The sequence below is a fragment of the Mesitornis unicolor genome, unplaced genomic scaffold (assembly GCF_000695765.1).
Source record: "Mesitornis unicolor isolate BGI_N332 unplaced genomic scaffold, ASM69576v1 scaffold4573, whole genome shotgun sequence".
NCBI classification, from domain to species: Eukaryota; Metazoa; Chordata; class Aves; order Mesitornithiformes; family Mesitornithidae; genus Mesitornis; species Mesitornis unicolor.
In genome coordinates, this window is record NW_010176594.1 from 1 (window position 1) to 14,117 (window position 14,117).

Below are 14,117 nucleotides of genomic sequence, written 5' to 3' on the forward strand. Positions count from 1 at the left end.
CGGCCGCGCAGCTCTCAGCCCCGGTGAGTTTATCAATGAACGGGGGTTCATTCCCAGCCCGAAAGGCAGTTTTTTTATTTTGTTTTGCTTTTTATTTTTTTTTTCCTAAACCCAGAGATAATCGCGGAGGAGTTTATGGTGGCGTTTTTATGGAGCTGCTGGGGCCCGGCATCTCATGAACAGCCCATAAAGTTGTGTCGGTCCCCCGCACTTTTGTGCTCTAATCCGAGCTCCCGAACGCCTTTCCTCGGGTCCTGTTTGCTGCGAGTAACACTGGAGCTGCGCTATACTGTACAGGTTTCCTGCGAAAAATAACGCTGTTAGCTGGCAGGAGAGTAAAAGGCAGCTCACTGATCAGAAATGCGACAATTTAATAATTTCCCGGACATCCCCGTGCCCAAATTAAAGGGACAGACACAGCCGTCGTCTCCAGGATCAGTTTATTGCTTGAGAACCAGAGTACTCGTTGCTAAAGGCCTTCGCGGCTGTGGGGAGCTGAGCTGGGGAGCCAGCGCTGCCGCGGCCGCAGCGCGACGTGGGCCGGCGCAGCACCGCCCTGCCAGCACCCGCGAGCGACACCGAATCATTGCCAACCGTAGTGATTTACACCAGAATCAAGCATCAATCTAATGCCATCACGCAGTCCATGAACTCTGTAGTGTTCTAAATTAAATCAATAAAACATACATTTGTGTTTCATCAACAGACTCCCTAATCACCTTTTAATGTTGTATTTAGTGGTGGGAGAAAAATGTTGGTAACAAGGTTATATTGTAGGCTGCACGGAGCGACTAACCCGAAAATTTACAGTCTTTTTTTTTTTCCTTTAACACTGTATAGATACAGTCTGTGTCCAATGCAGTTGCTACCTGAAGCAGACTATTGTTTTCTCCCGTGTTATTGTTTCAATATAGAATACTTGGCACCATAAAACAGTAACAAAAGACGGACAAAAACAGTTTACAAAATTCTGGAAAGTTACACCCAAACCTAGCTAAGAACTTTACATTCAATCCTTAATATTACATAGAAAGAAGGGATTATAGGAGTAACAAAGTGAAACTGCTAATATATGTGCTATATAGTACGCTATATATCGGTATCCAGGATGGCACTGCTATATATTATTTATTATATAAATGTCGGTTGTTGATGTACACTTAACTAAACCTGCTAAGACTCCAACACTAACTGCTGATATGGCACTCTCAAGCATTCATATTGGAAAGTATATTTAGCGTAAGTTTTGGTCAGGTTTATAAATTATTTATGTATCTGTGTATATATACACATACATACATATATATACACACACATATATATGTATGTATAGAAAGCAGCTGCTGTGTGATTCAAAAACCATGTAACATGGCAGTATAGTAAATAACATGAGAAAAAAATTATAAAAACGAAAAACGAAATACTAAAACTAAAACACAAACCATAAGCGTTGGTCAACAAAGAAAATACCATTTAAAACCATCGGTATCTCTAGCTATACAATCCAATGTACAAAACCCCAAAGTGGCAAAGATAGATCACGTTAGGCTGACACCTTTAAAAGTTTATCATATGCTGAAATAGCTTCTCCACGTCGACAGACACTTACTAAAAGACGGAAATCGTGAAATCTAAAATACAGAACATCTCTGCTGTCTATTTAGAGTTTTGGCAACAGAACTGTGACATAGATATAAAAAATAATCCCACGTTTCTACTCGATGTCACATGAACAGACAGGACAGTGAGGTATGTGAGGCTTCTCTCGACAGCGTCCAGGTGCTGAAGCGGTGCAGGGTCGGCAGCCAGATGTGGCACTCGGACTGGGTTATCGATGCAGTTGTAGGGTTCGTGTGTGTCGGGACAGCGCCTGCCCTCCCTGCTACAGCGCGGTCTCGCGGAAAATCTTCTCGCTTCGTAGGCATCTTTTTCCTGTTGCAGAATTGGCATTTTTTTAAAAAAGAAAAATAAACACAGGGGAAATGATGTAGAAAATATAGACGTAAAGGGGAAAAAAATGATATTTACCACCACATCACTGCACGACACAACACTTGTGCACATTTGCAATAGGTTTACCTGCCCCAGCAGCTATTCGAAAGGACAGGAACACAGGCTGCAGCAAGGCAGGGAAAAATAGAAGTTACACATCTGAAATGCAGACATTTCTTTTTACAGTCAGCAGAAAACACAAGAACAGCTCCTCTATGGACACAACGCAGTCGTTCCCTGCGTTGATCTGACTACAACGTGTGCTCCTCACGGAAACTGGGGGGAAATCTGCCACCAGATCTGTGGGAAGGGGATCGTGCCCCAGACACAACGCCCTCAAAAACAGTCACGTTCAGTGCACTGGGGACAAAGGAAACAAAACCGGCTGTTTCTGAACTGAAACTGCTCGTTTCACTGCAGAAGTCAGTGATCTTCTGAATTTTAAACATTTTACTTGGATAATTCTGGACCGAATACGTTCAGTGCGTTCTTCCTTTGAAAAGCACCAGCGTCTCACAGGACCACGAGGGAAATACGGGTGCGTGGTGGATTTACACACACACACACACACACACACGCACACACACACACGTATTTACCCCTTGTCCATCACCAGTTACCACTCGGAGCCTCAGCACTGTCTCTGGGACTGAGCCACTACCACTGCCCTGCAGTTCACGGGGTTTTGCACATTTCTAGCTGGTTTATATAGGTTTATACAGGTTTATATAGGTTTATACAGGTGTCTTTATGCAGGCTTTCAGAGGCTGCCTCCTTGTCGGTCGGTCTTTTCAACGCAAGCAAACACTGAGCTTTGCTGTGTTTGCAGCTCAGTTTCCAGCAGAGAAATTGTCCATAAAATTCACTTTAACAACTGTACACTTTTTCTCACTTGCTGCTTGAATACGCATCTGCCAATACGTTATTTCACTAATAAGCAGCTAGGCACCAAATGAACTGGAGCTGTGTTTCGGAAGCAGTTCTGATAGCCCAATGGCAACACTGGTGTTTCATGAGCACTGTCCCCAGTGCAGGCAGTTGCTCCCCATTCCACCCTGCTCTGTTCTGTATTTGAGTTCATGCAGCTACCACCTACTCCAATGCTTTAAAACATTTCTGAGGCTTTGAATTAAAGCCAGGACAGAGATGCAGCTGACTTAAATATAAAATGAAGAGAAACTAGCACATACATTCTCCTTCCTAATTAGAGAGACTCAGCAGACACAATACCGAGATGTTGAACTGAATTACCTTGTGATCCCCCATGCAGACGTTTGGCCCAATGTGGTCATATATTACGATCTTCTCATCGTTTTCTGACTAGTTAAAAACACAAACCACAGCGAAACACCAGTCAGTTCAGGTACTCTCCAGGTTACAGAAACAAACAGGGAAATAATTATGATAATATATGTAATTATAATAATATCTATAATAATGATGCAAGTAGTCCAAAGCAGTTTCTGATAAGGCGATATGAACTCATCTGTGTGCAGAATGGATTTCCATGCCCGGTTCTGCTGGCAGTGATTTTGGCAACTGGTCCACATAAAGTATCTCATGAGATCGCTGTGTGCACCCCTTGCTCCGGGACCTTGGGGCATTTTGGCAGCCCTTTTTTTAAGAACACACAATTTTTAATTGAATTAGGTAGGACAGATGCTGTTCTTTGGATTAAATGCAACCCACATTGCCTTGTAAGAGCATTTGGTTTCATCAGACAGGCGATTTTAATGTATTTGCAGCTCATGAATACAGTCTTCACCCATTCCTACAAGATTCACTGCTGCATCTGGAAGAAGCACAGAGTGCCTTAAGGAAGTCAGCAGCAGTGGAGATGACGTTCCCCGGTCTCTGTTATGAACTGCTTTCGTTTTGCTGAACTTTATCCTTATGCACTGACTTCTTTAGCGTTTGTACCTTAATGAGTCATAAAATGCACTCATCTTTCTGCCATCTGCAATAAATGGGATTTTCAGAATCTGCTTTGATTCTCCAGCACAGTCCTTCAGGAATAAATACGAATACAAATACAGCGCCATACAAGACACTTTCTCATTATGCTAAACAACTCCTGTGAGCTAATTAAATCCCCAATCCGCACACAGTCTCTCATACAAGCGTAGATGTGCTTTAAACTAGTTGGCAATACTAATTTATTTTGTAGGAAACAGTCAAGACTTTCTCATCTGTAATCAGTCAAGTCTGACTGGGCAATAACTTTATATAAACAGTAGCATTTAGGACTATAAAGTTAAAACTGAATTATCTTTAATGCAGTAAGGAAGCTTAAGGTCAGATTTACTTTATAGCACGGTTGTCTGCCAAAAATACAAAAACATAACCTTCTGCATTGTATGCATGAGCACTTTCCAATATTTCAAGATCATAATGCCACCACCGTCGGAAGTGGGGACACATTCATCAAACGCGACTTGATAATTTACAAAGGCAGCATAAAATTGTGGGTTTTCGACTGCGTAATCTTTAGACAGATAAACAAATTACAGCGGCGCGCGGGCAGGAGCGGCGCACACTCGGCTGAGCATTCATTACTTCACGCTATCAGGCGCCCCCCGCCGCCCCCTCGCGCTGGGCAACCCGCGGTGTTTTGGGGCTCAGGAAGCATAAAATAACACGACGGGGAGGTACCCGCGCGTGGCATGATGGATGGCGCTGCGGGAGCTGCTTACAGCCCGTGGCTGCGCAATCTGCAGCGCCGACTGCCTGGGCAGCGCGGCCGTTTCTGCACACCAGCCCTTCCCACAGAGGATTAACGTGCGGCTTTGCTGCCATTTCTGTCTGAAGTAGAACACGGAATTGCTAAGACAGAAAAATAAATTATCCGCCTGCAAGAAAAATTAATAAAAATTAAAAAAAATTGAATATTAATACCGCATAATTACCTGCATAAGAACTTTCAATAGCTAGTAACAGCTGAAAATTCTTTACAATTCTAACACATGTATATTTTAAGGGTGTTAAAATGCAATCAGGTAATTAAAATATGCTTTCACTTTCTTCACTGCTCCTTGTAAAGCTTCCAGGCGCGAGTCTCTGCAATGGGATAACCTCTCCAGGCAAACACTGCTGGCTGCGGAGAACACAACTCTGAGGTGGTTTTGCCCTTCCCTCTCAGCTCAGCACTCTTTTCCACTGAGTGTTATGGGCCAGAATTGAGCTTGGTTTTGGGCTGGGTGAGCTCTGCCGCTGGTGCGGTCCCACTGAGTTAAACACCCACACCTCAGCTGCATCTGGGACTGCGAATGCGTTTCTGGACACCCCAACTGCCTGCTCCTACCGTGCCAATGCAAAGCTACGGGGCACAACTGCACCCACTTTTAAACGGGAGCCTTGAACGATCCAACTCCCTGGGTGTCTGTTCCAAGGGACCAGGACCTGGGCTAAGTGGCTTCAGTTACAAACTCCTTTAATGCTCTAACTGGGTTTTCCTTTGTTTAATTTTCTCCCATTATAGCCAAGTTATACCCCCCAGATAATCTGAAAGAATTCCTTTCCCTCTGTGCTGTTTACACTCTTCAAGCCTTTGTGTACACTTCTATCTCCTTATTCATAGCTTGAAAAAAAAATCTCCCCTCATTGGCCAATCTTTCCATGGTTTTAATCCTTTGTTTTTTAGGAATTTCATGGGCGCCAAGTACTATCTGTAATATTTTGGGTAAAGTCTCACTTTTTCCTATGAGATTTCTGTATAAGAAGACCAAATAACATTGATTTTGATATTACTATTTTACTACAAAGCCTGTATTCCTCTTAGCTTCACTATTTTTTAATTAAAAACTGCAGTACATGCGTTGCCTAAAATTTTGGGTGGAACTTCAAGATATCATTCAGACATTTCCTAGGCATTAAAATGTGTGAGGAAGTCCACTGAACTGAAATTTGAGTAGCTGTGGAAAAAATGTTCTCGCCTTTCGGTGAGTTATATACTGCAAAGCAAACAGCCTAATCAGGAGATAAATAACCCTGATGAGAGAGAAACAGAAGGTCAGAAACTCCAGAGGAGCAAGTTTCGAGGGTTTCATTATTAAACAGAAAAATAAAAGCCATGAAGCTGCAGAATATGGACTCACTTGCAAAGATTATTCTCTGCAATTCACTCTCGTTACACTGTGTTAGTTCTATAGGAAAATACACAGATGACTCTGGGCAAGCTGGGGTTTGGCAGGTCTGCTGTGTGCGAGGCAGCCACACAACCTGGGCAGCACAACTGGATGTGGCAGTGCTGCAGTGCAGACCCCTGCACCGTCTCCTTGCACTGAACACCGGTTCCTGACCTGCTCCCGGTCCTCCAGGAACAACCGACAGCCGGTGTCAACAGGACGGGTTCTCTGGGGCCGTGGACAACCGGAGAGCAGGGGCAGGGTGTGCTGTGTATGTGAGTGGCTGTGCCCTGGCCCAGTGCTCCCAGGGAACCAGAGAGCAGAGTGGAGTGAGGAGAGAAAACGAGGAAAAAGGGAACTAGGAGGGCTCCTGGACTATATTTAGGTCACTCAACCTTGCACAGAGTTCACCTTACCTCTGTGCACTAAAATCCCAAGATCCATTAGAGTTTTGGATTCACCCAGGGGCTGACATTCTCTTGGGAACCCCCTTTCTCGCCACCAGCAGCAGAGGGGACCCACCCGTACCACCCTGGGCTGCTGCAGTGCAGGGCTTCCTTCATCAGTGCTGCTCCATCAGCAGCCGCCCGGGCACCTCTGCTGTGCCGAGCCCTTGGCATGGGCAGTGTTGGTTTTGTTACTGCACAGTGGACAGGACTGGGGGGCTGAGGGAGGGTTTTGGGTTTCGTTGGTTTTAAAGCAGGCAGTTTCCCAGTCTGGCTCATAAACAGCACAGCACAGCTCTGAGGCACAGGAGGCGATGTGTGGCAGCTCCAGTTCTGGTAGCACTGGTGGGTTAACTGGGACAGCTCCACATTCCCAGGGGAGAGCACTGGTAGTGGTTTATTGTGGCCATGGTTCGCTGTCTCCAGCATTCGCTGTGACAACTGAAGGGCAGGCAGCAGCATCCCAGCCCAAGACAAGCAGTGGGGAGGCAGCGGGGCCGCACTCACCTTCAGGATGAGCTCCTTGGCCGAGTGGGACATCAGGATCCTGTCGCACCAGGCGGGACACCGCGTGTTCATGTACTGCTTGCCCTGGCTGGAGTCCTCGCTGTAGGGGTAACTGCCAACACAACAGACACTGTTAGCAACTGCTCAGAGCAGCCTGAAACCCCAGCCTCGCATCACCACACCAATTAAAAAATTAACTGTCAAAAAGCAGCTCTTTTAGACACCTCATTTACCTTTCTCTTCTCCTCCTTTCTTTCTGATGCACTTTATTTCTCTTTTCATATCCACAATCCTACTTTAGGCCAACACATGAAGACACAGTTTGAAATCTCACCTCCTTCCTTTCATTTTCACAGGTGAGTGTTCAGAGAGAGCAGACCATTGATTTATGTGAAAGCAGGAAAATGAGCTCAACAACAACTCAAGTACAGTCTAGGCTGTTGGCTATGACTATGGAAATGAATAGGCAGAGGATGAAAAAGGAAACCTAGGGGAAAAAATGTCTGTTTAATGGGATTTCTTTGCTTGACTCTCTCAAGGAGAGTGATCCAGGAATAATTAAACAGAAAGCAGAGGGCAGAGCTGGGATCTGCAGCTGCACCCAAACCCCGTCCATAGAGACCATTCCCAGACCATTCCCAAAGTGGCACAGGTGAGGAGCTGAACAGGGGGTTGGAGAAATCCAGAGGGTTTGGGACAGCCTCAATTTCTTGACTATTGGGCCTGAATGAGTTGAAGTTTGTCCTTGATAAATGCCTTTAAACAAAACCCATAAGGCTGGTGCATTTTATCTACACAAGTACGTGTGGGTGTATTTAAAATAACATTTGCCTTTCATTCTGCTCATCACTGAATACGTACAGGAAACATCGAGGTTTTCCTGATACGCATGTTAAAATAGAATTTCTGGCGTTGTAACAAAAGGGTTTGCATGCTTGAAGAGAAACTTATTTACCACCCTCCTTGGTGCGATACCCTGAAACCGAGACGTGCCGCTCTCTGCCAAATGGGCTTACAAGCGGCAGTGCCATTAGAAAGATTAGCCATGGCACACGTCCAGGGAAAACTGAACAAACCAGTGATCTCAGTACCTTTTCCACCTCATCAAACCTAACAAGACTCATTTTCAAAACATATTATGAGAATTCAATTTGCTGCTTCACTGACATACAGAAGTACAGCTTATTTCTGGTGTCTGGGAAATATTTGGGTGATGTAATTCTATTGGTAGGAGAAGCTCTTTGTCTGCGATTTAAGGGCTGACTTTTCCTGGTAACCTCTTGCTTTAGTTACTCAGGAACCCCATGTAAGTGAAGCAGCTTTTTATGCCATAAGGTGCACGAATCAATCACCTTTCATACGATCCTGCCTTTTACAGCATTAACTGTATGGCTTTTAAAGTACGATGTTCCCTACCTGGAGCGATCTGTTACTGCCATGTGTTAGAGCATTTCATCCCAGAGCCTATATTCTGTGAAATGCTATTTATCAATTTGCTTTATTGATCTTAATGTTTTCACAGGCTGAAAACTTCTGCCAATTTTTCAAGGTCCTTAGCGCTGATCAGGAAGTTACTGCTGTTTACAAATAACTTTGACAAATCAGATTTCTAACAGCCGGGACTGAGATGGAAATAAATGCTGCGAAAGTTATCCAGACAAAATGATCTGTAGGTCGTAATTTAATACAATAAAGTGGGCCAAGCTCTTCTTTTTATAGGGCAGCATCGTTCCTGCAGGCCAGGTTTGCGGAGCATCTGTCTTGCTGCTCCCTAATGGAAAAGGCTTCTCTTCCCCACCACCTCCTTGGCTTCTGTGCTCCTGGTGAAACACTGACATAGCGACACAAAAATCCTAACTAGATATATCCCCAAAATGAGGAAAACGAGTCGCTCTCCTCCTTCATGCTCTAGGGGGGTCACATACCTTTAGAATAAGCAGGCTTCTTTTGTGGATGATCCCAAAAAGTCATCATAGCTAAATATGATTCAAAACTGCTTTTTTGTGACTTTACAGGTCTTGGTGACAGGACAGTTTAGTTTATTATATGTCATCTTAAATAGATTTTTGCAAATAAAAGCTCTACCAGAGGTTTCTGGACTAGGACCGTCACTGGAGACCTTTTTCACGGAACATAGGGCTGAATGCACACTAAATGAAATAAAAGTTTTCAACCACACACACTCGGGTAACTGTTCCCATCCTCCTGTTCTGTAGTTAAATGAATGGGAATGAACACCGTGACACTTCCAGAGCCGGATCATCCTCCTGTGAACTCTGCAGCCTCCTCCCCTGTGGACACTCGCACAGGACACTGCCTCCCCCAGACGCCCCCCACCAGCCGGTGGGACCCAAACGACACAGAACAGTCGGTGGAGGACACAGGCGGACGCACGGGCATTTCACCTGGCCAGGCTGATCCTGAGGCTGCCGTAACGGGAAGATGTTGCAGAAATTGCATCCCATTTTCAGTCCCACACACAAATCCTCACCTGGAGCCTGGGGCCGGCACATGGGGACTCAGGGCCAGGGCTGCAGGGCGCCCCATGGGACATCAATGGGACAGCACGGACCGGAAAACACAGGACATGAATTCAGGAGCTCACTGTGCTGCTGCCAAAGCAGCAGCAACACCGTGTTTGTCTCCCGGTCTTTTATGGATTTATGTTGGGCTCATTGCTGTATTTGGAAACATACATATGGAAAATACACATCTATGGTGTGCTTGGAGCTAACACTTGTGATCACCAGCGTAACTCCCAGTTAAAACAAGGGAAACCCAGAGCCCCTCTCTCTTCCCGGCGAGCAACAACCAGCCCTGGACTTTCTGCCCAAAACGCTCCCATGGAGAAAACCTCCCCTCGCTGACTACCAACACCCCGCAGCCAAACCACGGCAACAGCGCAAACACCAGTGAGTGCTCGCACCACTACACCAAATCAAAGCAAACTTCTTTACTTCATCGATCTTCCTCTCTTTTTCCCTTTGCCACAATTCCTTAAGACAAACAGAACTCCTTCCTTGGGTCATTCTATCCAGTTCCTCGCCCTATTTTTATTTGGAAATTAATTGAGAATTATGGTGCAGTGCTAATTAGAGCCGAGAAAAGATACACATCATTGTGCAACCTACTAGAATAGAAGAAGGTCATGGGACAAAATACAAGGTAGAGCACAAATGGACTATGGACTAAGGGGATGCTGGCAGAAGGGAGCAGAGGTCACTCCAAAGCAGAGGCTCCCCCGTCGACGAGCGAGGGCTCTGCTGAGAGCTGCCACCGCCGAGACACAGCTGGGATGGAGGGGCTGCCCCAGAGAATATCACACCGGGGATCTGAGGCACAAACACACGTCCAACCGGTAAATTACAGGACAGCCTAATGCAACAACAAACACGAACAGGTCACTTTAAGAGAATGATTAATACGTGCGATTACTGTGCACGCAGCCTTATCTGAGAGCAAACCTTGTAGGTGGGTGTGAACCCTTGCTAAAGTCAGCTCCTATCTTTGCCATACAACAGCTACAAGAATAATTATAATAATTAATGGAGAGCAGCGATAAAGGTAACAATTGCCCACCTGTATACTGACTGACCACAATGTCGTTACTGCTGTTTTCACACCTACCGCTTGCGCAGCGGCTGACCGCGACCCCTGTCCCAGCCGTTGGCTGACGCCGGCTGCTCGCCCACGGCTGACAGGGTTTAACTTTCTGAACCGTGTTTGGTCTCCAGTGGCCGAGGTTGCCACGGGCTACGTTAGATTACAAAGGGTAACGAGAGGAAAACGTGACTATCCACTGTGTAAAGTAAAAGGCCTCAAAATATAGGATATAGGAAGGGGTGGGTGATGCCTGAACAATCCCCGTTAGCAGGGCTGTCTGTAGTGCGTGTGAAGGCAGTGGACGTGTACCACAGCCGGGGTTTCTCGCTCTCGGGGAACAGGCGGAGGAAGGCTGTGCGTCGCTGGAGGAGTGCGGTTGGTGACCCTGCCTGCAGCGCAAGGGAGCCGAGTGACGAGGGGGTTGGCAGGGGCTGACCCCTTGACTGGGAGAGCAACAACCGGTGCAGCTGTGCCCCGCGGGCTGGCTGTGGTGGCTGCAGGACAGTCATGCAGGGAGGACGGAGGGTTCACACGATGGAGCAGACAAATGGTCTGGCACTAAATTACAGTTTTGCATGGGGAGAACGGTAGTTTTGGTTTGTTTTGTTTGGAGTTTTGTACGTACGTCTGCAGAAAAGCTATTTCCAGATGTGGTGGTAGGAGAGCTCGGAGTGGCCTGGGACCCTTCCCACACACAGAGCTGCCGGGAAGTCCCGAAACCAACGTGCACTGACACGGAGCCTGTCCAGACCCTGCGGAAACCCGCCTGCACATGCATTAATTTACTGGGCTGCCTTCATACCATTCCATTTATAGCTACAGATTCAATCTATACCTACAGTACACTATAAATTTGTATAGAACTATTATTATATATAGAATTATAATCTATGCCTGCCAAAGTTAATGTATAATTAAAAATAGTAATGTATTTATGTAAAATCCAACGAAAGCCATTTGCATATTGCTTAGTACCTTGAAAACTTAGAAGTGAATCGCTGCTTTGAAAGGGCAGGAAGAAAGTCAAATTGTGGATTAATGCCTAGGCAAAGCCAAAGAACTTCCATTTAATTTATACCCAGGTGATACCAAGGGGGTAATTCTGAAACCCCTCATTCACCTGCGCCGTATCAGCCTCGCCAGGGCTCTGCTCTGCACTCCTAGGACTGGTTGTTGTATTTTGCCCGGTGGCTGTTTGCTGTGAAAGGCAGAGACGACGCTGGGAGCAGAGCTCACCCCGCTCCTGCCCTCACAGGCGATGGCCGCATCCTCCGCTCTGCTCTGCGCTGCCTTCTTGGCCTCGCGTCTGCTGTACCCAAAACGAATAACCCAGAGCAGGGGGGCAGGAAAATACCCCAGAACAGCCTGACAGGGCGCTTTCCTGCTCCTTGCTGTTCTCGTGTCAGGTTCCAACCCATAGTAAATGTCAGTGGTCATTATAGACTTATCCAAAACCAAGCCCTCTTATGAAGAACTGGGTGTCCAGCACTGGACACGTGGGGTCTCCAGCAGCACAGGGGGGTCAGGACTGGGATCTTGCGCAGGGAAGCAAGGTAGAGGATGGGTCAGTAACCGTGCGGTGTGTTTCCACCTATCTGTATTCATACCTGAGCTATCTGCACCACGGTGTAACTGCAAACGGTGTATCTGTGCATGGTGTACCTGCACCATAGTGTATCTGCACCATGGTGTACCTGCACATGGTGTATCTGCACATGGTGTACCTGCACCATGGTGTATCTGCACATGGTGTACCTGCACATGGTGTACCTGCACCATGGTGTACCTGCACCATGGTGTACTGCTGCTCTAGGAGTGGTGTGAAAACCAGCCAAGAAAGCTGCTGAGGGTGAAATGCTGTGTGCGCTGAAGTTAACCACAAAAATACCACTGGCTCAAAGGAGGAAAGCTTTCAACCCCGAGCAGCTGTGGTGTGTATCAATAAGATCTCATGATAACATCCAGAGAATAAACAGTTTATGCTGATAAAAAATGAATTTGTAAGTAACTTGGTCTGCAGCAACTCAAAGGGATGTGACCTTTTCCATTTACTCCAGGGTACGCTGAATCTCAAGCACGCTTTTTGAGGGAGAAATTTACAAGTGAGATGGGAATGCAACTGTGCTATTGATTTGTAGAACTCTGTGTGCAAATCGGGCCATTAATTGTATGCACAAATGATGAAGCAACTGCAAGAAAGAGAAAACTGTCCTAACTGATCTCTCATTCTTTGAGAGATGTGGAAGGTAGCGCTGGATGTACTCAGTACCACTCTAACCGAGATACTCTGTCTTCAGCTGTTGGCCAGCATCCCGTGGTGTAACACCATGGATCAGGAACAGAGCAGAGAGTAATTCACAGGCTGGATCAATGGATATTAAAGTATCGTGTATAAAAGAAATTCTGAAGTCCTAAGGCTTGCAGTACAATTGCTTACGATGTCCTCCTGAACCCGAGCGCTCGCCATCCGAGCGTGGACGCCTGACACGAGGAGTGGCCGGAGCTTTCTCCGTGCGCCCTGCAGTGAAAAAGGCTTTGTCTGAGGCAGAACAAACGGGTGCACCAACGCTCCCAGTGAAGAATACCAACACTTAAAGAAGTAGATTCTGAATATACAGGATGGATCATATCCTCCTTGGGTTACAAACACAAAATCTAGTATGACCAGATATATGACACATACTTACAAACAGTGCATAAAAGCAGCTAAGTCATGATAAACCGCAGTTGTTGGGGCTTTTTTTCCAGAAGAAAAGAAAAAATGAGGAGGAAAAACTACCAGAAAGTGAAACCAAGACATTTAGGCCATATATTTAATTCCTTTCCTGCATGAGTGAAAAGGTTCTAAGTTAAAAAGAAAATGCCCTACGTTAAAACCACTGCTTTTTGCCTATTCAAAATACCTGGTTTTGCAGTTAACAGCACGTTGTGGTCATCACTTCAATGTAAAGGGAAATAAATCATATTATTTATTGCAGGAAAGCCGTGTGCTTGGTTTCCTGAGCAATCCCAGGACGCTGCCTGCAGTAACCACGGTGCACCCAGCAATGCCGCACCACCGGGCACGGCCTCGTGCTGCTGAGTGCAATGGAGCGACGGGTGTAAAACCCCAATATACAGCTGATTTCCTCCTTGGGCATGCACCAGTTTAGCTTGTTGGTTTTACATCTTGTATTTTTAGCAATATTCTCAAACACTGCACTGCGGTTTGGGGCAGGAAGTGAAGAAAACCACCAAATTCAAGTACAGCAAGGGTGCGGTTGGGGAGGCGGAATCCCATCACCGGGACTTTGGCCAGAACATCTGTCTAGACATGCATGCTCCTACAAAAACGTTATGGGATCTCTGATGGCGCAGAGCGGTCAGGATTGTGGTTTTCCTTCTGATTTGAAAGACACCAGAAGCTGGAGCAATGGGACCGCTGGTGGCTGCCCCAAGCAGGGCC

General features: G+C 46.2%; 1 protein-coding gene across 1 annotated transcript in view; it reads right to left on the bottom strand.

Moving 5' to 3' along the window:
• Positions 1-1,882: 1,882 nt before the first annotated feature.
• The window catches only part of INPP5A (inositol polyphosphate-5-phosphatase, 40kDa), a gene marked incomplete at its 5' end in the record, with an annotated part of 73,317 nt that continues 61,082 nt past the window's right edge, over positions 1,883-14,117 (bottom strand). The window contains 4 exons of the mRNA XM_010181777.1: positions 1,883-1,932; positions 2,080-2,116; positions 3,244-3,312; positions 7,070-7,181. Of these exons, the coding sequence (XP_010180079.1) occupies positions 1,883-1,932; positions 2,080-2,116; positions 3,244-3,312; positions 7,070-7,181 (268 nt within the window). The remainder of the gene's footprint in view (positions 1,933-2,079; positions 2,117-3,243; positions 3,313-7,069; positions 7,182-14,117) is intronic.